The sequence below is a fragment of the Epinephelus moara genome, chromosome 18 (assembly GCF_006386435.1).
Source record: "Epinephelus moara isolate mb chromosome 18, YSFRI_EMoa_1.0, whole genome shotgun sequence".
In the NCBI taxonomy this organism is placed as follows: Eukaryota; Metazoa; Chordata; class Actinopteri; order Perciformes; family Serranidae; genus Epinephelus; species Epinephelus moara.
Genome location: NC_065523.1, coordinates 34,463,737 through 34,487,522, shown reverse-complemented (window position 1 = coordinate 34,487,522; position 23,786 = coordinate 34,463,737). Strand labels below are relative to the sequence as shown.

The following is a 23,786-nucleotide window of genomic DNA, read 5'->3' as shown; positions in this document are numbered from 1 at the left end:
CAGACAACCATTCACACTCACATTCACACCTACGGACAATTTAGAGTCACCAATTAACCTGCATGTCTTTGGACTGTGGGAGGAAGCTGGAGTACCTGGAGGAAACCCACGCTGACACAGGGAGAACATGCAAACTCCACACAGAAGGGCTCCCCCACCCCCAGGGATGAGACAGATGTTTTACTTATTAGCAGTTATCAAATAACAGCAACGACTTAAGTTAGTTATTGAGTACTGCGAGTGTGCAACTCTCATTAGAGACGAGAAGGAAGCGCAAAATGGCCCCCTCCTTTGCTACCTTCTCATCAGATCCAGACAAAAGAGACAAAAGATCTGTTTAATCATTTTAAATCATATGGATCTATGTTGTTTATCTTGATAGTTTGCCCTGATACCTTGTTTGACCACTGTAGCAGGCACAGGGAGATGGCATGTCCAAAATAATTTAACACAGCGTGACGTCAACTTCACATTCTCTATACACGCATCCATGCTGCCATATTAATCAGCCTGATGTAAAACAACTGCATGAAAACAAAAGAAGCAAAATTTTTCATTGATCAGTCAAAGACAGAAGACACTGCTCCTCACACTCTTCTCTCACACTCAGCCTGTACCACAGGTAGAGCGCAGTGACAAGGATCTCCAGACTGGAGCTGGATCAGCATGATATTACAGAGCGCTTGGTTCCACTGAGCCTCTGGTTATGATGGAAATGTCACTGCTGTTGCAGGAAGAAAAAATCCTAACTGCTCAAACTGCAATCAGACACTATCAAGTGTAGGTATGCTGGAAATGAAAACCCATTACAGTGACTACACGTTCACATTTGCAGCCATGTCACGTTGCCTCACATGGTCTGAGCAAATGTTGGATAGCAGGACGTGAAGCTAATGTGACTGGATTCTAATGGTGGTGGAAAAATAGAATAGCAAGTCAGCTATTTGACCTCACTGGTGTTTTCACCAGCACACACAGGATCTGATGTAAACACCACACTGTGAAGTAGGCCAAGCACCTCCTCCTACACAGAAACGTGACTTGGATGGTGAAAGACACACACTGGCTCCGGTATTGTGTTTTAGAGTTAACTACACATCACCCTGCAGATCTGTGATATCAAACCACATCTTATTCCTGAAAGATGTAAAACGTGAATATTAATCAGCCTTTCTCCATTCTTGGTTTGCGTCTGTGGCAGAGGCGATATGGAAAACAAAGTGTGTGTAATCTACAAATAAAACGACCCGTACAGACGCGACCACAGAGCGAGGAGTACTATACTGCAGAGAGGCACGTTCAGTCTGCGCTTTCTACAAATATAGGCAACTCATAAATTATGCATGGCGTTTCTTTAGCCAAAAATGAGGTTATACATCATCGGATTCTGGTCAGACGAGAGCACGTTTCATGTTACTCTGCTATACTCTCTCCTCCACCTCCTCCTCTTCCTCTTTCTCCCCCTGCTGCTGCTCCTTTCCTCTCCCCCTCACTTCCCTTTATCCTCATTTCTCCTCTCCATCCTCCCCCTCTCTCCTCTCCCCTCTGTTTCCCTGCCTCACTTTACATCTCTGTCTTCCTTTTAACTTTCAATCTGTTTTCCTGGCGTGGTAGATTAGCGCGCTCGCCAAAGCAATCGATTCATGTATTATTAAAGGCATTAAAAGGCACCGGCAGAGGACAAGTTATAATTATATTAAAAAAAAATCACTAAATACTGATCTTATCAGCAATTGAAATCATTTCAAACTGAATCATGAGATAACTGATTATGCTGTGAGGAGGGATGGGCACTATGAGATATCGTCTGTTCTATTATTTGCCTTTGCTCATTTAATCATTAGATCCACATTATTGATCATTATAATTCAAAATCTCATGGTGTAAATATTTAGTTAAAGCACCAATAGTCGTATGATAATATAATATATAATATTGCTGCAATATTAATAGAGGTATGTGGTCAAAAACATTGATATTTGATATTCTCCCTATCTCCCAGCCCTGTGCCAACAGAAAGGTGGAGGTTTTGTTCCTTTATCTGGCTTCCACTATCATACATCGCACACAAAGCTTTTTGGACAACTCACTTGTTCTCATTCAAAATTTAAAAGCCTTGCTTTCATAAACCACTCATAAGTGCCCAGAAGGGGACTCTAAGAGTGAAAAGGAGACAAATATAGCCACAGATATCAACTCTGATCATCACTTATTGCAGCTACATGTAGCCAGAGCTGGAGTTATAATATTCAAAGACCATGAAACACCAGTCTAGGTGGATGTTATAATAGGGAGATTGTTTTTTATGCCTTTAAATCCCATCCTGGGACACACTTTGCTCCCTGGGATTAATTCTGCTGTGTTAGCTGCATGCAGGAGATGATTTATGATTTATGTGATTTTCTTCACACTCCACTCACCTCCAGTTTCTCTATGCGGTCTTTGAGCTGAGTGATAGCCTGCTCCAGCTCGTCCACAGCCCTGACGGTGAGCAAGTGGACACCGTCGGGCGTCGAACCCGGGCTGTCCCGCACCATGACCCGCTCCAGGTGCGCTTCATCCACAGCCGCGCTTTTGCCCCCCCACAGCCCCGCGGCGCTCCCGCGTCTGTCCGCGCTGCTGCTGCTGCTCTTGCCGTCCAGCCCCTTCTCACACTCGGATAGTTTCCCCGTCAGCTCCCGGATGGTCCGCTGGTCTGTTAGTATCTGGTCCTTCTGCTGCAGGACGGTCTGCCGGAGCTCCTCCGCGGTGGTGCGGAGGTAGCCCCAGTCCTCCCCGGCGTACAGCGACGGGTCATCCGCTTGTTGCTGAAAGTTTTTCGGGTTGCACTCCCCGGCGGGGATCGGCGTGCAGATGAGCCGACTGACCGTTGGGTCATGCCCGGTGAGTCCGGTGACCCCGTCCAGCCCGCCGAGCCCGATGTTGAAGGTCGGTGCTTCTGAGTCGGGCGTTTCAGAACCATGGAGAGCGCCCAGAGATCCGACCCGGGCCACGGAGCCCGCTGAAGCGGGGCTCTGCGCCGCCGCGTCCGGATACAGCGAGTGATTATCGGATGCTGGTTGTTGTTGTGCCGCGGCAGCCCTGGAGGATCCGGTGTGGACGGCTGCGATGATGCAGATTACCGCTCCGATGAAGGCCACCATCCCGGCGGCCAAGATAATAACAATGAACTTCAGGGTGGCGGCGGGGGCGATCGATTATTAGAAAAATCTAATAATAAGGAGAAAAATAAAACACTGACTCTGTGAGAAACTAAAAGCTCCTAAACACAAAAGTGTCAAAATACTGTCATGGATGTAAAAAGAGAAACAGATCCTCACTTTTCCTCTGTGCCACAAGAACAGGCGATTAGAAAATGAGAGTTCCGCACCATAATTGAGTCAACAGAAAACATGAGAAGCAGACAGACTGTGATACACCTCCTCCCCCTGTTCAGCGCGCATGTCCTCGGTATTCAGGCAGAATCCAGCCTGTTAATACTGAAGCACAGAGAGAGAGAGAGAGAGAGAGAGAGACAGAGAGAGAGAGAGAGAGAGAGAGAGAGAGAGAGATCCGTGCACTCTGATAGCACATTTTTAGTACATTCTGTCTTGCTCCTGCAGCCTGGAGCTAACTTTTCCAGCAGAGTTTCAACTGTAAGTTAGGCTATTTCTTTTAACACTGAGGACTGGTGATGGAAATATCAAACACTTTGTATCAGATTTTGTCATTCAGATGATGCAGTATGTGCTAAAAGTCATGAATGCAGCCTCAAAGTGGAGAGTCATTTCTTTTTTTTTGTCTTTAATGTCCAGTGTGAAGGATTTAGGCAGTACACTAGCAGAAATTGAATATAATATATGTATGTTTTCTCAGTGTAAAATCATCTGAAAATGAGAATCGTCATGCTTTTGTTACCTTAAAACAAGCCGTTTATTTTCTACATAGGGAGCAGGTCCTCGTTCATGGAGATCACCATGTTGCACTGCCATGATTCTACAGTAGCCCGGAATGGACAAAACACTGACTCTAGATAGGGTGAGCATTTTCACGTTGGCGAAAGTAGTTAACAGTCCTCTGCGACAAGAGCATCCGAAAAACACTGACATTTTTTACGTGAAACGTTTTTTCAACACATTCGTCACATGGGGCAGCAGTAGCTCAGTCCATAGGGACTTGGGTTGGGAACCGGAGGGTCGTCTGTTTGAGTCCCCGTCCGGACCAAAATATGGAGCATGGGGTCCTGTTTGTGCATGTGTGTGTCTTTCAGACCTGTGTGTAATTGACAAGCAAGAGTGAAAACACTGAATTTCCCCTCAGGGGATTAATAAAGTAAATAAACTTAAACTTAATATCTTTGTTTGGTCATGGACTTTCCACGTCCACACACAACATCCAAGGTACCCTGGGTGTGTTGGTCGTTGACGTTCTGGGACGCCGTGTCAAGTTCTGCCTGTTACATGCATTGTCTTCTTTCAAAATACGCTTCTGTTCTCACTTGAAATTTACAGTTTACATACAGTCTCTTTCAAAATAAAAGCACTACGTCATTACAGTACTGTGAATTGACGTTTCTTTTCCTTCAACAACAAAAAACATGATTAGTAGAGGTCTCGGGAAAAAGAACAGGGTTTGGCTTTAGAATCTTAAGAAACGTGAACACCACTCTCTCAGGTGAAAGTCTGTGTTTGTTGGACCCATCCACCCGCAGTCAGACTTTCGCCGTCTTAACTTTCGTCCTTGTCCCGCCACATTTCCCCTTGATGCTGCTGGGCGCACTTAAACTATAACGGCACCTGGCCACGTATCATGCAGACGTCAAAGGACGCCTTTTTTAATGGCTTCCAACGCCCCAAGTCACTGCCCAAGTGCCAGATTTTGACGACTTCGAAGTGAGACTGGACTCGTTTTTTAGGAGAGGAAGAGACCTCTGTGAATAATTCAGCTCCGGCTTAAAACCTCCTGAACATCTAGATCAGAAAAAAAAGTTGAGCACATACAGCCTGTTCTCAATCCCAGCTCGTCAAATACCACAGCTTTGTTACAGATCTCATCTGAAACACTAAACATACAGAGGCATGTTGTCAGTAGTGCGTACAGGTCTTGTTGGGATTGTAATGAGTGCAAGAGGGTGGATGTGACGATGGTGCAACCAGAGGAAGGAAATATTTATATGGACACTATTACATGGACATGATTTTGGACATTTAACTGTGCTTTGGTTTCTTACGTATCATGTTAATACCGTTATTTCTGTTTACCTCAGTTTATTGTTTTATCTATCTATTGGTATGAGTCAGTCCTTACCTATTTCATTTGTATTTTTTTCCGCCTGCAGTTGTTCGGGGAGGTTTTGTGTTGTTGAAAGTTTGAAACTCAATAAACTAAAGTCATAAAAAAAAGCCCATATAAGGCAGGTGGGAGGTGGAGGGATCAAACTAAGTCTGGACTTTCACCTGGGAGCCTGCTGTTTGTTTCCTGTGTGAAACCAAAATTCAATGTTATGTTAATAAGAAAGCAGTGTGCTAGTATGTGTAGCATGGTACGGTAGTGACATATTTCATATAACCTATGTCCTGTGATGTTACATGACATCAGTAACACCATACTCATTTTGAGAGAAGCTATGATATTTTTTCAAAACGTAGCCATGTGCTTTTGTTCATTCACACTCACATTCACTCCTACGGACAATTCAGTCACCAATTAACCTGCGTGTCTTTGGACTGTGGGAGGAAGCTGGAGTACCTGGAGGAAACCCACGCTGACACAGGGAGAACACGCAGACTCTATGCTTTTGTTGCCTAAACCCAAGAAAATACATGTAAAAACAGGTGTTTTACCTAAGTAGGAAGTTTATTTTGAGAAAGACCATGCATGTAATGTTGAAACACTGAACATATCTAATGAAAATCTAAGTGTATTTTGAAAAGACACAATGCATGCAGGCGTCAATTGAGATGTTGTCCCAGAACGTCCACAGGCAGAAAGGCATCTAGTGCATTATATTTTAACGTTTAGGTCCACAGTAGTCTGAGTGGGCGGAAGTTCGCTGCATAGATCAGCCTCTCATTGGGCGGAACGAGCCACCCGCTGAAGTCCCGCCCTACCTCCTCGGGTAGCAGTTTTCAACACGTCCTTTACTAACTTTTGCGGTGTTTGATCTTGCGGGGATGTAGCCATTTTTCTGCCATGGTTCGCGTCCTGTAGGCGATATTTTTGTGGGCGTGTTACACCAAAACCTGTTTCCCCCCGGCAATATTTTTGCAAGCGCACCGTTGCTGTGGCACCGCCAAGAACGATTGTGATTGGTTGAAAGAAATAAAAAAAGCCGGGGCGTTTTTTTCTCCAATCTTCAAGTGAGAGTCGGCGCAGCCAGACCTTTCTTTTCTTGAGGAAGGTCTGGTGAGCGAGACTAGATCCATGGAGAAAGCTTAATTGGGATAGCGACAAGCCGAACTGGGTAGGAAAACTTTGTAACATGAAACTGCTTCATTCAGTGTTTTTACAGGTTTCAAATCACTTGGTCCTTTTGTTTTGGAGAAAAAGAGACCTCTGGGAATAATTTGGCTCCTGGATAAAACCTCCTGAACAATGAAGACTGAAGGAATTCTAATTGGGAGATGTTTCAGTTGGTTGCAATCTACAATCCTCACCGCTAGATACCACTAAACCCCACACACTGTTCTTTTGATTACTTTTCATTTCCTCAAGCTTTCACTGCAGATGCAATTCTACACTGGATCTATCCAGCATGCATAACAATCTGGTATTACATCAGGAAATTGTTTTTCCTTCCCTTTGGCTTAATATTTTCTTGCTCAGCAACACATTACAGGCCTACTGTAATGCGATGTGTGGACGGTCATAAGTCAGCCTCAAGGCTCCCTATGGAACAGCTCTACAGCAGCAGAGATGACAGAATGATAGCCCTAGTGGGGGTTTATATGTGTGTGTGTGTGTGTGTGTGTTGCAGAGCATGATACAGACCTGGTGCTATTAGCAAGAACGACAAGTGTGAGAAAACTCCTCAGCCGTGTGTATAACATCAGTGTGTGATGTGCATTCTCACACAAGTATTAAGGGGGATTTAAGCTAAGACCTCTCAAAGTTGCAGGTGCTGAAAGCTCTAATATAAGATGGGTGAGCGAAACAGCGTGAGACATGTCTGCGGTAAGAATAGCTCCGGCTCTCCGTCTCCACTGGAACACTGGAATAGTAAAGTAGATTGTTAAGTACTCCTGTAGAGACGGGGACGAGAGCTTTGGAAAAGTAAATACAAAACAATCACTACTCACACATAAGTGAGAATGATGTCTGAGCTCCACACATTTGTATTCAGCGTATACACTAAATGTCACCAGTGGCATTTTGGGCTGTAAATAGTTCTGCAGCAGTAGTGTGAGTTCTTATTGGAGTCATTTCCTCTTCTGCTTGTCACTGTATTGCACCTAATGATGATTGCAGCCATGCTTGTTTTTTAGTTCAGTTTTAGGATGATGAAGGCGTAAACAGCGGCTCTGTGCATGAATGCATTTGAGGATTAAAGTATAAAATCATGTTTTCTTCTCCGAACTAAATGTTCCAGCGCTGCAGCACATTTTCACTCCACTGAGCTGGAGCTATAATATAGGGGAGTATGAGTGCATTAAAAAGGCCAGGGTGGGGTGAAGCATTCTGGACACTGCTGCCCAGTTAATGATCGAAACATACTGCTGATGTATTATGTCTATAAAAGCCTCTGTGAGACGCTGCGGCCGGCGAGCCTGAGCTCGATTTATCATCCGAGTCACCCTTGACCTTTATGTTGTGTGCTGCAGTGATAATAGAGCTTTAAAAGTTTTCTTTGTTTGGAATTTTTCATTTCAGTAATGCACTTTATACACAGGATTTTAGCTGTAATCTACACTGAGGATTTGGTCAGAGCTGCTCAGTTAGTGGGAAGCCATTCTTTGTCTGTTGACGCCTTTGTAAGCGAGTGACTGAGAATGGATACAGAGCTGTGGAAACAAAATGAATCGAGGCAGTGAAAACAATTTTTTATACTTTTTAGTATGATTGTTTAGTACAGCGGTGTTGTTTTTCCTCCTTCTGTTGCATATTATGCATCCTCTGAAGTCACCGCTGCTTGATTGTTGTTACTATAATATAATAACCTGTTTAAAGGTCCACTGAGTCAGCAGAATGAACAGTATATATACACCAGAGAGAGCTATGGTTTGCAGTGGTGGGAAGTAACTGAGTAATGCACTAATGCACCGCACTTAATATGATTTTTTGTACTTGAGTATTACATTTTTTTAATTTTATGCTGATTTATACTTCCACTCTGCTAATCCAGAGAGAAATACTGTACTTTTTACTCCTCCTTAGTGTTTATCTGACAGTACGGCTGGGCAATATGAAGATAATATATTGTTACAGAGATATGAAACTATATATCTTCTTTGATTTTGGATACCGTGGTATCATGACATGGCACAAATGGTGTTTATCCCTAATTTTAAAGGCTGCAACACAGTAAAGTGATATTAATTTATCAAATTACCACTCTATATTTGTTTTAACACTTGCCTATATATAGATATAGCCTAAAAATATTGTGATATAACTTTCCGGGCCAGACCTATCTGACAGTTACTTTCCAAATAGGAAAGAAGAGTTTACAAACAAAATGTGATTAGTTAGTAAAATACAATGAACTGTTATAAATTAAAGCTGGGGTAGGCAGTTTCATTCTGGTGTCACTGGGCAAAAAATCCATAATAAACTTTGAACCTATTGCAAATTAAGTGTACTGAAAGAAAATTAGACTTCTGCACCTTCTCTTGACTCTGTTTTCAGGCTTTAGGAAATTTAACCCATGATGGGACACTTCGGCCAATCACAGGTCATTTCAGAGGACGTTTGTATTGGCTGTTCTTTGAATGCAGATACACAGTCCCGTCCCTTCGGTGAAAGCCTGATTCAACTAGAGATGTACTGATACCACTTTTTCCTTCCCGATACCGATTCCGATCCCTGAACCTTAGGTATGTGCCGATACCGAGTACCGATCCGATACCAGCGTGTAAAATAAAAATGGATGGGATATGTCTCAACTCCTAAAACTCTATGTAAAATATTAAGAAATAAATACATAATAGTAGAATGAATGCCATAATTTGATATGAATCCTTTTTAAACTCCGCTCCATTTCCGTTTCATTTGCCTGTAGCATGCGTAATGACGTGAGGCATTACGTGGTATCAGATTGGTCATAGGCTGTACTCGCCGATACCGCATTTTAGGCAGTATCGGAGGCATTTCCGGTACAGTATCGGTAGTATCGGTACAACTCTAGATTCAACAATGAAGCATCCTGCAGAGAAAGTTGCTGCTCCAGCATTGGCAACAACTGCCTACACTGCAAAGCAACCCAAGACAGGAAGACGGACTTATCAAAAAGAGGATCTGAAAAAGAGTCTGAAAATAAACCCATGCCAACATGGACTAAGTGTTTCAGAGACAAAGAGAAAATGTTCTTCTGCTAACTGGAGCTATAGACTCACAACTCTGGCGCCAAGTTCATGTTTATGTAGCTAACTTTAGCGAGAGCTTTGTCTTCAAGGACACCAAACAGCCCTGACTCCCTACTGGATCAGCAAACTTTCTGTTGCTGCTGTTACACAGGTAAGAGCGGGCACTGCTGCTGACCCCCAGCCCACTGTGACAGCCACAACAGGGGCATTTGCAATGGCTGACACAGCAGTGGACTGAAGGTCAGACTCGGGAGCTGCTGCCAGCTCTCCTCCCAGGGAAGCAGTCCACTGTGGAGGGCAACAAGGTGGAGGGACGGTGGGGTGGCTAGCAGCTAACTCTCATTTGTGATCTGGTAAACAAGGCAAGTTGGGGCTGAGCGCATGAGCTTCGAGCAACTGTACAGTAAAATAAGATTAAATAAATCAGTGTATGGGAAACACTGGGTTACTGTACGACGCACATGTATATGAACACGGTCATCTGGTCACAGAGGGAAGAGCTTCAAGAGGAGGGTGTATTATCAAATTCTGCTGCCTTTTTTGGCCTTTTCCAGATCTCTGCCTCCCCCCATCTTTTATCTAATGGTAATTTAAACAGTTAAAATCAGCTGTTTCTTGTGCTGCCTATACATTAATGCATCAGTAACATGTCCTGGCCGTATTCATTTTGAAAATCAAATATTAACCATCACAGAAACCTACAGATATCTTGGAGTATTCCTTGACTCACATCTCGCTTATCAGCAACACATTCAGAACCTAACACAGAAGCTCAACCAGAAACGTCTATAACAAGATCAGACCATATCTCACCCCTGCTGTTTCAGACACATACCTACGCGTTCTCTCGACAATATCCTACTGTCTCCCCATATGGTCCCTCAGCACAAAGGCAACCATTGAACCCAGAGCAAGACTATACAACAGAGCCCATGGTAACCTCCCTCTTTGGATTCGTCACTGCACCGCACTCACACTCTAACACCTTGGCTTTTCAAAACAACACAAATAATCTCGCCATTAAATTCTATTTTCAGATCCTAAACAACAACTTCAATCCTACACTTATTGATTTATTTCCAAGTCACAACACAAGACATCGTTAGATCAGCTTTGCATGCACTTATTCCTGCACCACCAAAAACATTATGGTCAGAGATCATTTTGTCGCTCTTACACTAACATCTGGAACGAGATCTCACACTACATTAGAGCAACAACCTCTATTACACATTTCAAACGTGTACATAAACACTATATGATGGAAGGACGTACCTGCAACCACTGATTTAAATCCCATATCCCATTTTATGCACTCCACTTCAGTCCACTACTCCGCATTGTCTCTGTAGCTGCCAACGATTTGTTGTTTTGCCTCTGTTGATTGTTTCTGTGTTTAGTCTGTATTGTGATGTGTTTTCGTTGCATAACAGGAACCCGCTGAAAACCAGTGTTTAACTGAGTCAGGCCAGTTTTACCTGTAACACACAATGCTACTTTAAACGTACTTTTACTTAAAGGATAAATTCGGTATTTTTCAACCTGGGCCCTATTTCCCCATGTGTATGTGTGCGTATGATTCATGGGTACAACGTATGATTCATGGGTACAACTCGTTCTAAAATTGGTTCAGTATTGAGGGAGGCGGATGCAGCCGGCAGCCGTGAGACGAGCTAAAACAGTAACGGGGGCAAATGCGTCCCGTATAAGTTTGTACATTAAAAGTGTTTTTTTTCGCCACTGACCGGTTCAGATCGCCAGTGCTATCTCTGTAGATAGCATACTAAGCGTTTCATGGACCCTTCACCTCCTCCCGGCTGTGACGTCATCTCGCGAGAGCTTTGCTTGTTGCCGGGAGAAAACAGAGGAGCCATGCTGAGCGCCGCTCAGAGTGGCGCTGGTTGTCCCGGAGTACAGTTGAGAGTTTTACTGCATCGATTGAAAACAATGGTTCGTGTTTGTGCTTATCCGAATTGCAAGAACAAGATGTCGCGCAACACCACGTACAGCTTTCACAGGCTGCCTTTGTCGGACGGCGAGATGCTGAAGTTGTGGCTAGTTGTGCTACAAATGGACGCTAACACTCCTGTCCAGACACTGCGCCTTGCAGACCATCGGGTCTGCAGTGCTCACTTCTCCCACGATGACTACTGCCAGCCGAAGAAGAGAAGACATCCAATCCCGAAACACCTCTTCCTCAAGAAAACGGCTGTCCCACGAGTAGAGAGAGCTACAGACACAGTGGAGGTAATGTTATATAAACAATGTTCGAAACGCTTAGTATGCTATTTACAGAGATAGCACTGGCAATCTGAACCGGTCAGTGGTGAAAAAAAAAGCACTTTTGATGCGCAAACTTATACGGGACGCATTTGCCCCCGTTACCGTTTTAGCTTGTTTCGCGGCTCCCGGCTGCATCTGCCTCCCTCAATACTGAACCAATTTTAGAACGAGTGGTACCTATGAATCATACGCACACATACACATGGGGAAATAGGGCCCAGGTTGAAAAATACCGAAGTTGTCCTTTAAGTAAGCTTTCCAATTCAAGACTTTTACTGAAATGTAGTCGTTACTATATTGTAGTATTACTACTTTTACTCTGGTGACTGATCTGAATATGTCCTCTACCACTGATGATCAGATAATATTCGATATCTTCCAATCAATGTTCAATATGTTGCACTAAATCATTCATGTACATCAGCATCTTGTGTAAGAAGTGTGGGTGAAACATTGATCTGGAGTTACTTTATGAAGAGAAAAGAAGAGAGGAGAGAACAAGAAAGAGATTAAATAAGTGTGTGTTATGAAGCTGTTTAAAATTCAAGTCATGTGTCCAGTTAGTTTATGGTGCCATCTAGTGTATGAGTCTCTCTCTCTCTGGCAGAGCCCATCATCTATTAAACTATAAACAAGTAAGAACCAAAGGTTTCACAGCTTACTGCCTTTCTTCCTGCTTAGAATCTCTAACCACCATGTGTCAGATACAATACAATACTCTTCCCACGACATCCTACGTTCACTCACAAAGGGAATCCATCACCGTCCATGTGACACCTGCACCTCTCCTCCAGGGGTTCACGGGGAGTTCACTGACTCTGACATGTCACATTAAGAACAAATCTGCGCTTTGAGAATAATAAATCCGTCAGAGCTGTTGGCCGAGTGCAGCTCATGCCGTGTGTGTTTCGGCTTGGCAGCAGGGCCGAACGCCAAAATATGACGGTTGGAGTAAGAAAAGAAATCAATAACTTTCTCTTCACTCTGGGGTTTGGATCAAATATCTGACAGCGACTCTCCTCTTGTCTTTTTTTGGAAAGGTTACTGGTGGAAGAATTACATGTTTATATTTCTCATGTTTTAGTGCTCATACACTGAGGCCTTTGTGAAACAGAAAAAGAACAATGGTCAAGATACAGTCAGTTAACATATTCTATTAAATTTCTGTGCTACATTAAAAAATACGGGGGCATCACTGCTTGTCTTTTGCCATGCACAGTCAATGCAAGTCAGATTTTAACATCTAAAGTGATTAAAGAAGGATTAAAGGATTTAAGCACATATGACCGCTGAATTCTGCATTAACCAATCAAAAATGTATTATGTGTATCTAACCCTGTATTAAAGGATCAGGGGATTCAAAATATGCTCAGTTTATAAGTACAATTTGTGTCAAGTCAGTTTCATTTACATAGCCTAAAATCACAATTCAAATTTGTCTCATTCATTTTAGATGCAAAAAAAGTGTTACTGTCGATCATCAGCGATGAGTCAAGTCGAGTATGATGGTCCTATGTATGGAGCTACATTAGGGTCAAATGTTTTGTACTTGAAAAAATAAAATTTGAAACTGAAAATTCATGTGTTGATCTTGAATTTTAAAAAATACAACAATGTATTCAAAATAAAAAATAAGTGTATGAAACGTTTTTTCAGGTTAAATATAATTTTGATTCACTTTGGTAATTCTTTTGAATGAATAATTTATTTTCACTTTTCACATCCATATATATTTTAACATTTGAGGTCTTATTTTTTTCAGTTTCAAATCAGTTTTTTGAGTTTCAGACTTTTGACCCTGATGTGGCGTGGGGGGCGTGGCATCAACTGAGAGGGGTGTGGAATCATGAGTGACAGTGCCTTCAGGGAACGTAGGAACTAAAAAAATTCTGTCTCAACACTTATATACAACATATTCATGTGACTGGCAGTGTAAAAATTGATGCCAGTGACAAACCTCCATTTAGAAATCTGTTTTAGACAGTACTGAGCACCAGTTGCAGTATAAGAGCGATAAATTATGCCAGATTTTGCAGATCAACAGCCACATTTTAAGTGCTGATATGTCCGATTTCCACATAGCACTGTGAATGCAGCGTGGTGTCCACTTCGCTTGGGAGGTGTTTTAGGATTGTTTCCTTTTCCCCAAGCTCAAAGGTTTCATCCAGGGGACACATTTACTGGATGAGGAAGCATCAACAGGGCCGTGACGATGGAGCTGTGGACAATCACACTTTCCAGCTCTGACAAATTCGCCACTTAAAAGACATCACAAAAAAAAAAAGTATGTTGTCACAAAAACGACCCCTTAATATTTGTTATGATTTCCCAAAGCTTAGTTAACATTTCTCACCTGTGTGCTGGATGTATGGGCTCCAGCAGATTGACCCGACCGACCGGACGCCATCATCGCAAGCATGTGGACACTACGCTGCGTTCACAGTGCTATGTGGAAATCGGACATATTAGCACTTAAAATGTGGCTGTTGAACTGCAAAATCTAGCATAATTTATCGCTCTTATACCGCAACTGGTGCTCAGTACTGTCTAAAACAGATTTCTAAATGGAAGTTTGTCAGTGGCATCAATTTATACACTGCCAGTCACATGAATATGGTGTATATACTGTAAGTGTTGAGTCAGAATTTTTTTAGTTCCTACGTTCCCTGAAGGCACTGTCACTCATGATTCCACACCCCTCTCAGTTGATGCCACGCCCCCCACGCCACATCAGGGTCAAAAGTTTGAAACTCAAAAAACAGATTTGAAACTGAAAAAAAAAGATCTGAAAGTAAAAAAAAAAGATCTGAAAGTGAAAAAATAAGATTTTGAAATTTGAAAAATAAGACCTCAAATGTTATGGAAGTGAAAAGTGAAAATAAATTATTCATTCAAAAGAATTACCAAAGTGAATCAAAATTATATTTAACCTGAAAAAACGTTTCATACACTTATTTTTATTTTGAATACATTGTTGTATTTTTCAAAATTCAAGATCAACACATGAATTTTCAGTTTCAAATTTTATTTTTTCAAGTACAAAACATTTGACCCTAATGTAGCTCCATAATGGTCCTCCCTGGGCATCCTTGTTGTGGGTCTTCAGATGGCTTAAGAGGCCAATTCTGGAGCCACAAACTTTCTTGCAGTGTGGATATGGATGTTGGGTGCTGGCGGTGGGATGTGTGGAGGTCCGCTTGGTGGAGATCCTCTCCTTCCTTTGCTGCTGCTTGATTCTGGCAGCCTGTTGGAGATCTTCATGGAAAGTGGCACCTTTATGCAGGCAGTTTCTCCATGCAGGTCTTTGACTGGCAGTAGCTTCCCAGGTGAGCTGTTGATGTTGAATTTTTTGATTGGTTCTGATGTTGTCCTTGTAGCGCTTTTTCTGGCCTCCAGGTGCACGTTGACCGGTGGAGAGTTCAGAGTAGAGGACTTGTTTTGGAAAAGCCTGTCCATCTGAGTTGGTGCATTGTGATGGTGGTAGTGATGCGGTCTGTATTTGCCTCCTGTAAGATGCTGGTGTTTGTCTTCTTATCTTCTCAGCTCACACACAGGATTTTCGTAGTCATCTCTGATGGTAGGACTCAAGGGTTCTTAAATGCCTACTATAAGTGGTCCATGCCTCTGCACCATAGAGGAGTGTTGGCAGTATGACTGCTTAGTGGTAACTAGAATCTAATTCTAAGTGACTTGGTTTCCATCTCCATGTGCTGAAAAGACACATTTTCACTTTTGTTTTCCTCTGAATCCATGCCTGCACCACTCTACCTTCCATTTCATTTTCATCCGCTTATCCGGGGTCGGGTCATGGGGGCAGCAGACCAAGCAAAGCACCCCAGACGTTCCTCTCAGCAACGCTCTCCAGCTCCTCCTGGGGGACCCCGAGGCGTTCCCAGGCCAGATGAGATATGTAATCCCTCCAGTGTGTTCTGGGTCTGCCCGGGATGTGCNCATGCCTGCACCACTCTACCTTCCATTTCATTTTCATCCGCTTGTCCAGGGCCGGGTTGCGGGGTCAGCAGACCAAGCAAAGCACCTCAGACGTCCCTCTCCCCAGCAACGCTCTCCAGCTCCTCCTGGATGACCCCAAGGTGTTCCCAGGCCAGATGAGATATGTAATCCCTCCAGTGTGTTCTGGGTCTGCCCGGGATGTGCCTGGAACACCTCTAACAGGAGGCGCCCAGGAGGATCCTGATCAGATGCCCGAACCACCTCAACTGACTCAGCTCTACTCCGAGATCCCTTCGCATGTCTAAGCTCCTCCCCCTATCTCTAAGGCTGAGCCCAGACACCTCACAGAGGAAACTCATTTTGGCCGCTTGTATCTGCGACCTCATTCTTTCGGTCATTACCTAGAGCTCATGACCATAGGTGAGGGTTGGGACGTAGATGGACCAGTAAATCGAAAGCTTCACCTTCTGGCTCAGCTCCCTCTTCACCACAACAAACCGGCGCAGCTCCTGCATCACTGCAGAAGCGGCACCAAATTGTCGATCCATCTCATGCTCCATTCTACCTTCACTTGTGAACAAGACCGAGATGCTTGAACTCCTTTGCGATACGGCCATGGCTACACGCGCAGGTTATTTCCAGGCACTAAAGGTCTCCATAACAAAACTACTTCAATGGATGAAACCTTTTGGGTGTAAGGTGAAGAGCTGATATTAAAGGATAAGGCTGGTGATATTCTACATCTTCCGTCAACAAAGCCAACAATGAAGTGTTTCACTAACACTTTTACCATTATCTGAGCATACTATAGACTGTAAAAGGGGAGGGCCTCCATGGATTTTGAGCCAAGACCTCAACGAGGGCACGTCTCAAGCCCGTTGTAGATTGGAGGCTCCAGATGTAAAAGCGGATTCAAAGGGGAGAAAAAAAGTGACGGATACATTTTGGGGCCTCCCTAGTGTAGTGGTTAGAGCACTCATGTTCCACGCGGAAGTCCGGGATTCGAATCCTGCTGGGGTCCACGTCAGCAAATGCATGCGGTCGCAAGAGGTTCCCACTGCCGAATCAAACGGGATCAGATTCCTTAAGGAGGCTTCAAGATAAGAAGTAGTAACTCTGGACTTCAACAAGGGCGCGTCTCAAGCCCATTGTACACGGGAGGTTCCAGACGTAAAAGCGGATTCACTATAGAGTCTAAAAGTAATGGACATAGCTACCGTGACGTCACCCATTGGTTTGTGGACTGGTTTAATGCCTCTAATTCGCCATCTTGGCTTTTTCGAGCCAGACGTGACCATATTCGGGCGAGGGGCTGGAGCTGTGGAGGGATGCATCTGTCAAACATCACTGGCAGACACAGGGTTAAAGCGGCCCACCCTTAATTATGTATAAATTTAAGCCTAAATAAAAATATAAACAGGTGCGTTTTACAAACATTCACTCCTCATACTGTTGTCATGAATGGGAAATTAGCTACAGAGACCAAAACTGTTTTTTATTATTCATTTCTGCTGTACAGTTGGGCATTTCAACATGGGGGTGTGTGGGGATTGGCTTGCTTCTGGAGCCAGCAAGTTGCCGTTCAAAGAACTGCAGTTTTTGGCACTTCCACGTTGGCTTCATTTTTTAGCCCTGCAGGTTGCCACTTGATGCATCCAAAGCCTGACACATATAATTCCTCTGAGCCAAAGTCCTCCATTGTTGTCTAAGATTTATCAACTACTGACAGCAGGGCAACAATTTTGCACTAGGTGAGCTGTTCCTCAGGAAACAAACAAATATGATACCAAGGAACACGGGCACAGGTGTGGATTTTTGATGCAGAGAAGGCACAGATTGATAATTCTGTCTTATAATAGGCAATTTCGCATTTTGGCTAATAAATCACCAATTCCATCTCCAGTCTGACACTGTGTCCACTCTAATCAATTTCTGTGGGGAAAGTGGATTCGATTGTCTCTAACCAATCAGTAGAGAACAACATATCCACCTGAATCTAGCGTCATTTCATGTCCACACTGATGCAAAGCCGTGCCGACAAACCCGTTTTTCCATGTTTTTTAAAGTGTATCGGAGTGAAGTAACACAAGCTACAGTGTTGGGCATTATTGACAAGACATACTGATTTCAAACACCAATTTTTTTTTTACGTGAACCAAGAAACTGTTTGCTGTTTTGTCACGATGCCAAAGGAGTCATTCAACTGTGGATTCAACGATCTGGACCAAGGCAAAGAATTACATGTTTGACACTCAAAACTTCTTGGGGAGGACACCTACATGCTCCTGTAGATACTCACAAGTGCACCAAATGTGTATTAATCCGCACCTGAAGATAGTCCCTAACGAGCTGTTTAATGGAAGGAAAGTTTATTTACTGGATTCTGCTGTCTTGTTGTCTTTGTACAGAAAGAGACGTCGGGTGCGTCTGAATCAAATCCCTTTGGATTAGGTACTGCAGCTGCTCTTAAAAAGTGCGTACTGTTGCATGCAGTATGCACACAGTCAGGACACACTGCTGTCTCATAACGTTACACCCTGAACTTTGACCCTCTTGCTTTTATATCCGTTACCTTGAAGATAAACAAACGCCACTATCCAAGTTCCCCAGAGACGCAGATCGACCCGCAGAGACTTTGTGATGTGTGTAGTTTAACTTTAAAGTTGTAACTGTGCAGATTATAACTAACTCATCAGTTACTTGAATGCACCGTCAACCGTCACTGCAACTTCTGACAGCTGTCAATCAGCTGTCATCTGTTTGCAGCTCAGTTGACGGGACGATTCGTCCACTGTGCAGAGGATTGTGGGTCAGAAAAGCATGCTGGCTTCCATACTGCAACATCGAACTGGATGTAGTAGAACATCCTGGTATTTTTGGCATACTGCATTTGACATACTATACTCTAATTTATTATTTTTATATCCTTTTATTTTGTATTTATGTGTGTGAAACAAATAAAATAAATAAATAAAAAACTACAGCATCCAGCTGTTTTAATAAATTATTTAAAAAGGAAAATATACCCATTTCTCCAGGCGTACATATAATGATTTTTTGCATTACAGGGTGAAAACACATCTCTGCTATAGTCTTGAATAAAACATACAATATGGCGTACACACACTCACTCAGACACACACACACACACACACACACACACACACACACACACGCGCCCAGACAGTCAGGGTTTACAGCATGTGTCAGCGTGTTTTATGGTTGAGCCATGTTTAATTATTTACTCCAGTCTTTCTCAGGCCACAGCGGTGTCAGTTACCAACACACTAACACACTGCCTCCTCTCCTCCACTCCACGTCCAGTTCAATACGATTAACTCTTCTCACACAGAGGCTCTGCTACGTTTCCTGGATGATTTAAGACCTGCAGACCCTCTCGAGGTTTCACTGACAGTTACACTATTCTGGAAATGAACATGTCGGGGATGAATAGTGATCAGCTGCACCGCTCCACCTTGGGGATTTATTCGGTGAGTAACAGAGACTTTGTGTGGGCTCAAATTAGACAACAAACTTACCCTAGGCAGCGAGGCAGACGGGTGTGAGAGATACCCACATGAGAGTCCTGCACCGTGTTGTGATTTCTTCTCCAAAGACACTCAGGAAACTGGGACATTTTCTGGAGAGTACAGAAACATTTCTTGGTTACTGAGGAGTGAAGCTCAGTTTAACTTTTTAATGTAATTTCTGCTGAGCAAACATGATGTGAATTCACAAAGCTAGTTTCTGATTCAAGGAGTATTTCCTTTGCTCCAGTCTTAGGTTTGTCTGTGCTCCGGTGTTGGGAGAGAGAGTTTGTGCTCATAAATACAGACTGCATTAAAGATGGATTTTATTGATTCTCCTTTAGGTGGGTCTTAAAGTTTCTCTGAGTTTCAAAATGGAACAGAAACTGTGGTGTATATATGTTTGTGTGTGTGTGTGTGTGTGTGTGTGTGTGTGTGTGTGTGTGTCCCAAACAGAGCTTGATGGATGACTTCAACCCGAGCCTACAGAAACTGGTTTTACTGGGAAACAGCTACGTCCAAGCCTTCCAGGGTAAGACGGAGAGAAAGAATCTGTTGATGAACTTATTTCACTTTTAGATACACCTGCCTTTACAACTGCTATAAACTAAACAAACTGTAATGGCTTTACATGGACAATGGGAGCTGTCAATTTCACTAGACCTAATTCCAAAGTCCATATGCTTTGGGAATATCCCAGTGCTGTTATTGTCTTTATTATGGGCCTGTAACCAAGGCCTACAGAGGCTGTTATGACTATATTGTCACCAGACAAACAAAGCCCCATAATGTCTCATTTCCATGTACAGAGGTGGATTCAGGATGTCGCCTTGAATTTATTTCCATGGTCTATATGTGACTATGTTTCCTAAAAAGGTCAAGTGTGAAGGATTTAGGGTAATATATTGGCAGAAGTGGAATATAATATAATAAGTATGTGCATATATCTACGTAGGGAGCAGGTCCTCAAGCATGAAAATCACCATGTTGCACCGCAACGTTTTTAAATAGCCTAGAATGGACAAACCCTACAACAAGCAGCACTGGAAAAACTCTGATTTCTTAATGTGAATTAATTCAGTGTTTTTACCAGTTTAAATCATCGGATCCATTTGTTTTGGAGAGGAAGACACCTCTGAGAATAATTTGGCTCCCAGCAAAATCTTAACAATGAACACTGAAGGAGCTCTAACCTGGAGAAGTTTCAGCTGGCTGCAATCTGCAGTTCTCACCACTAGATGCCACTAAATCCCCCTAAATCTTAGACACCGCTCCTTTAACACTATGTGCCCGATCGACGCATAGTGCATCCAAATTCTTCTCTATGGTTTTTCTCCACAACCGTGCGTCATAGCGAGAAGCCACGCATATCACGTGAAACAGCGGGACCATAGCTTTCCGACAAGGCCAAGCACTTGTCGGTAGTCCAATGTTTTCACAGCGAAAAAAAATGATAAAGTTACACTAAAACTATGTATAGAAAGCTTTCATACAGCTCTGCACACACATTACTCTTGGATGGATTACTCACGAATGCAGGCTCGTACAGAAATGCCACGCATATCACATAAAAGCGCAGGACTAGAGCTTTCCAGTGATACCACACACATCATTGTGCTGTCATCTCATCACGCTATAAATCCAGATCAAGTGTCTACAAATAAAAACCTGATGAATTTCTTTACAGTCCATTATACAGATCTTGTTATCAGTCACTTCATATAGTGAGGAATGATATTATTACTATTTTTCTATGATCTTAGATGTAAATATTGCATGTTTCTTTCAGATAAAACACATTTTTGACTTGTGAATGAGTCAATGGAATTTCTTGCAATATTGAAAAAATACTGGCAATCATGTCCGCCTGGCACAAACCACATGTTTTGGACAGCTGTGAAGTGACAGAATGTCCCAGCATCATGGTTCTTATATTGCCAGATTCCAGAGAGTCTCCCCTCTTCATATATGGCAGAATATGTCTTTTTCCAACTCGCTATGCTGAGATACATGTAAAAATGTAAGAATTTAGTCACACGGATTTGTTTCTTTCATTGATATAAAAATTAATATAAAACACAGGCACATAGAAGGACATGAAATGATGTCTGGATAGCCCAGATTGTCCTGAAAAAACAAAACAAGATATAGCATGTGTATGTAGCCTTTATAATGACTGTGATATGAGCTTAAAAGTAAAGGCAGTAAAAATACCCTAAAAAGGCCCAGGGCCCATAGGGTTTAAAGGGCACTTTGCTGATTTCCAACCAGCTTTTAAACCAAAAAGGTTCCACCAATATGTCTACCCTACGAGGCGGAAAATTGGGCACCTCGGATCAACGTGTCTAAACGCTCGCAGCTTGCCGGCAAAACGGCCCAACATTCGCCAAAAATCTGGCAGTGTAGAAGGGGCTTAAGATTGTTTCTTGCCAGCCGGCTGCCATTGTTTCAAAAAAGACGTGTTTGCGTTACGTGCATCTCCCACCAGCAGGAGCGTTTGCTGGTCCGGTGCAGCGCAGTGCGTTCTGGTAGTTGTAGGTTTTCTCCCTTTTGAGCAAAAATGTCTTTTTTTTCTGGTTCTGTCGCACAAAGTTAAAACACTTTTGTGTCTTTCTACTGCATAAACATCCTGGTTTTATAAATAGCCATCTCTCCAGCAGTTAAACAAATCCTATGAGGAAGAGAAGAGGTCGGGATTAAACTTTTAATTTGAATCTGAATGCACACTAACTGCGTCTATATTTTATGTCTTAATTATCCACATCATAATCACCTCTAATCCCTCTGCGGTGCATTCAATGAGAGAGGCCTTTGAAATGCTGACATGCAAATGAAATTCAACTGCAGAAGCAGTTTTGCATGATGATGCTTTTACGTGTTATATTACATTAAAAGGTGTTTGTTTAATATATGCAGGAGCAGTAACACTACATCATCAGCAACTGATTCATAGCAGCAACACTGCGCCAAAAGCCCTGCAGACATAAAATAAAGATTATTAGGTCTCCTGTGCCACCTGCACAGAGGCTTAAGTCCTCTCCATGTGTTCAGGGTGGAGCAGTAATGAGCTCAAGCCAAGGCCAAGAACGGATGCATCAGTCAGTCAAAAGAAAAGTAACTGCCAACTATTTTGATAATTCAAGAATTGTTTGTGGTTTTGCAAGCAAAAATGTCAAACATTTGCTGGTTCTAGCTTCTTAAATGTGAGAATTTGCTGCTCTTTTTTGTCATTTATGATGGTAACTGAAGAGACTTTGACTTTTGGACTGTTGGTTGGACAAATTAACCAATTCAAAGATGTTGCTTTGGGCTCTGGGGAATTGTAATGAGCACGTTTTTCACAAGTTTTTTTGACATTTTATAGACTAAGTGATTAGAATAGCTGCAGCCCTGCCTTGGAAATCAAAAACTAATCTTTAGACTGTGCCTATCCATTGTTATTACAGCACTATCACAAAGGTTTTCACTACTGAATCCATTAGCCTCACAGCCTCGGGGAGTGTGTGTTTGAATGGTTAGCGCTGGTTGTAGCCCCATCTGTCTCACCTGCTGAAAATCCAGCTTATGCTCACTCACGTCTGTCTAAAAGATCAGAACACCTCTGCTCGGGGATCTAACGCTGTGCTCAAGTTACTGAGGCAACACCAGACTGAAGATTTGACCCTGTTTGACTAAATACTGCTCTACACAGATAGCTGTGACGAGAGAAAGGCTGAGGTTAAGAAAAAGGGTTTAAAGGGGGAGTTTGAATTTTTTTGAAGTGGGGTTGTATGACATACTCTCCATAATCTGTGTATTACGTACAGTAGATGGCAGCGGCACACCCCCAGTTTGGAGAGGCAGGAATGAATACAGCTACAGAAGCTAGAAATGAACCACTGTGGACAGGCGGCAGCAAAATGTTTTTAAAGAAAACTCCCGTCTGAAGAAAAACAGTAGCAGTTTTAAGTGTACACTATATTGAGAATATTTTCACTGCTTTCCTCTGGTGCAGACAGCTATACCTGCTTAGTTAGCTTAGGGCCTTAGTTTGCTTCTGTCATTTTGTGACTTTGGTGAATCTGAATAAACCCATGTGAATGCCAAAGACACACTGTAACACAAACAAACTAACCAGGGCTGTAGCCTATCCAAGCTAGGCAAAAAGGGGGGTTCACCCTGGACAGGTCACCAGACTATCACAGGGCAGGAAAGCCCAATCAGTCTTTTTTCAGCATTGGCAGTATAAAAACAAAATCGGGGAGTGCAGCAAAATGTCGCCTACCTACTCTTGTTCAGTATGCGCCTTTTTCGGGGCAATGGGGGGCGTGAGCAAGTAACAAAACGTGTAGCTCAGCGTGTGATGTAATCAGTGACGTGGGAGGGAAGCCACAGCTGGTCAGTCCTTCGGCGACTCTCTCATAAGTCGGCCCGTCCTTCACCGTCCCCGTCATCTGACAGTTAATGGCCTCTTCGTTTGCGAGGACAAGGAGGGCGCGCAATTCCTTGTCTCCCCAGTTGCTCATCTTTACAGTGTCTGTCAGGT

The 23,786-nt window shown here is 43.0% G+C and overlaps 2 protein-coding genes across 2 annotated transcripts in view; one reads left to right on the top strand and one right to left on the bottom strand.

Annotated features, from left to right (window-relative positions):
* cbx6b (chromobox homolog 6b) overlaps positions 1-15,239 on the bottom strand; it is a 27,362-nt gene extending 12,123 nt beyond the window's left edge. The window contains exons 1-3 of the mRNA XM_050070349.1: positions 14,931-15,239; positions 9,648-9,788; positions 2,421-3,170 (exon numbers count right to left, since the gene is read on the bottom strand). Of these exons, the coding sequence (XP_049926306.1) occupies positions 2,421-3,170; positions 9,648-9,788; positions 14,931-15,239 (1,200 nt within the window). The remainder of the gene's footprint in view (positions 1-2,420; positions 3,171-9,647; positions 9,789-14,930) is intronic.
* A 3,797-nt stretch (positions 15,240-19,036) lies between these two features.
* The window catches only part of baiap2l2a (BAR/IMD domain containing adaptor protein 2 like 2a), a 32,401-nt gene continuing 27,651 nt past the window's right edge, over positions 19,037-23,786 (top strand). The window contains exons 1-2 of the mRNA XM_050069237.1: positions 19,037-19,225; positions 19,718-19,793. Coding sequence (XP_049925194.1) covers positions 19,166-19,225; positions 19,718-19,793 — 136 coding nt within the window. The 5' untranslated portion in view covers positions 19,037-19,165. The remainder of the gene's footprint in view (positions 19,226-19,717; positions 19,794-23,786) is intronic.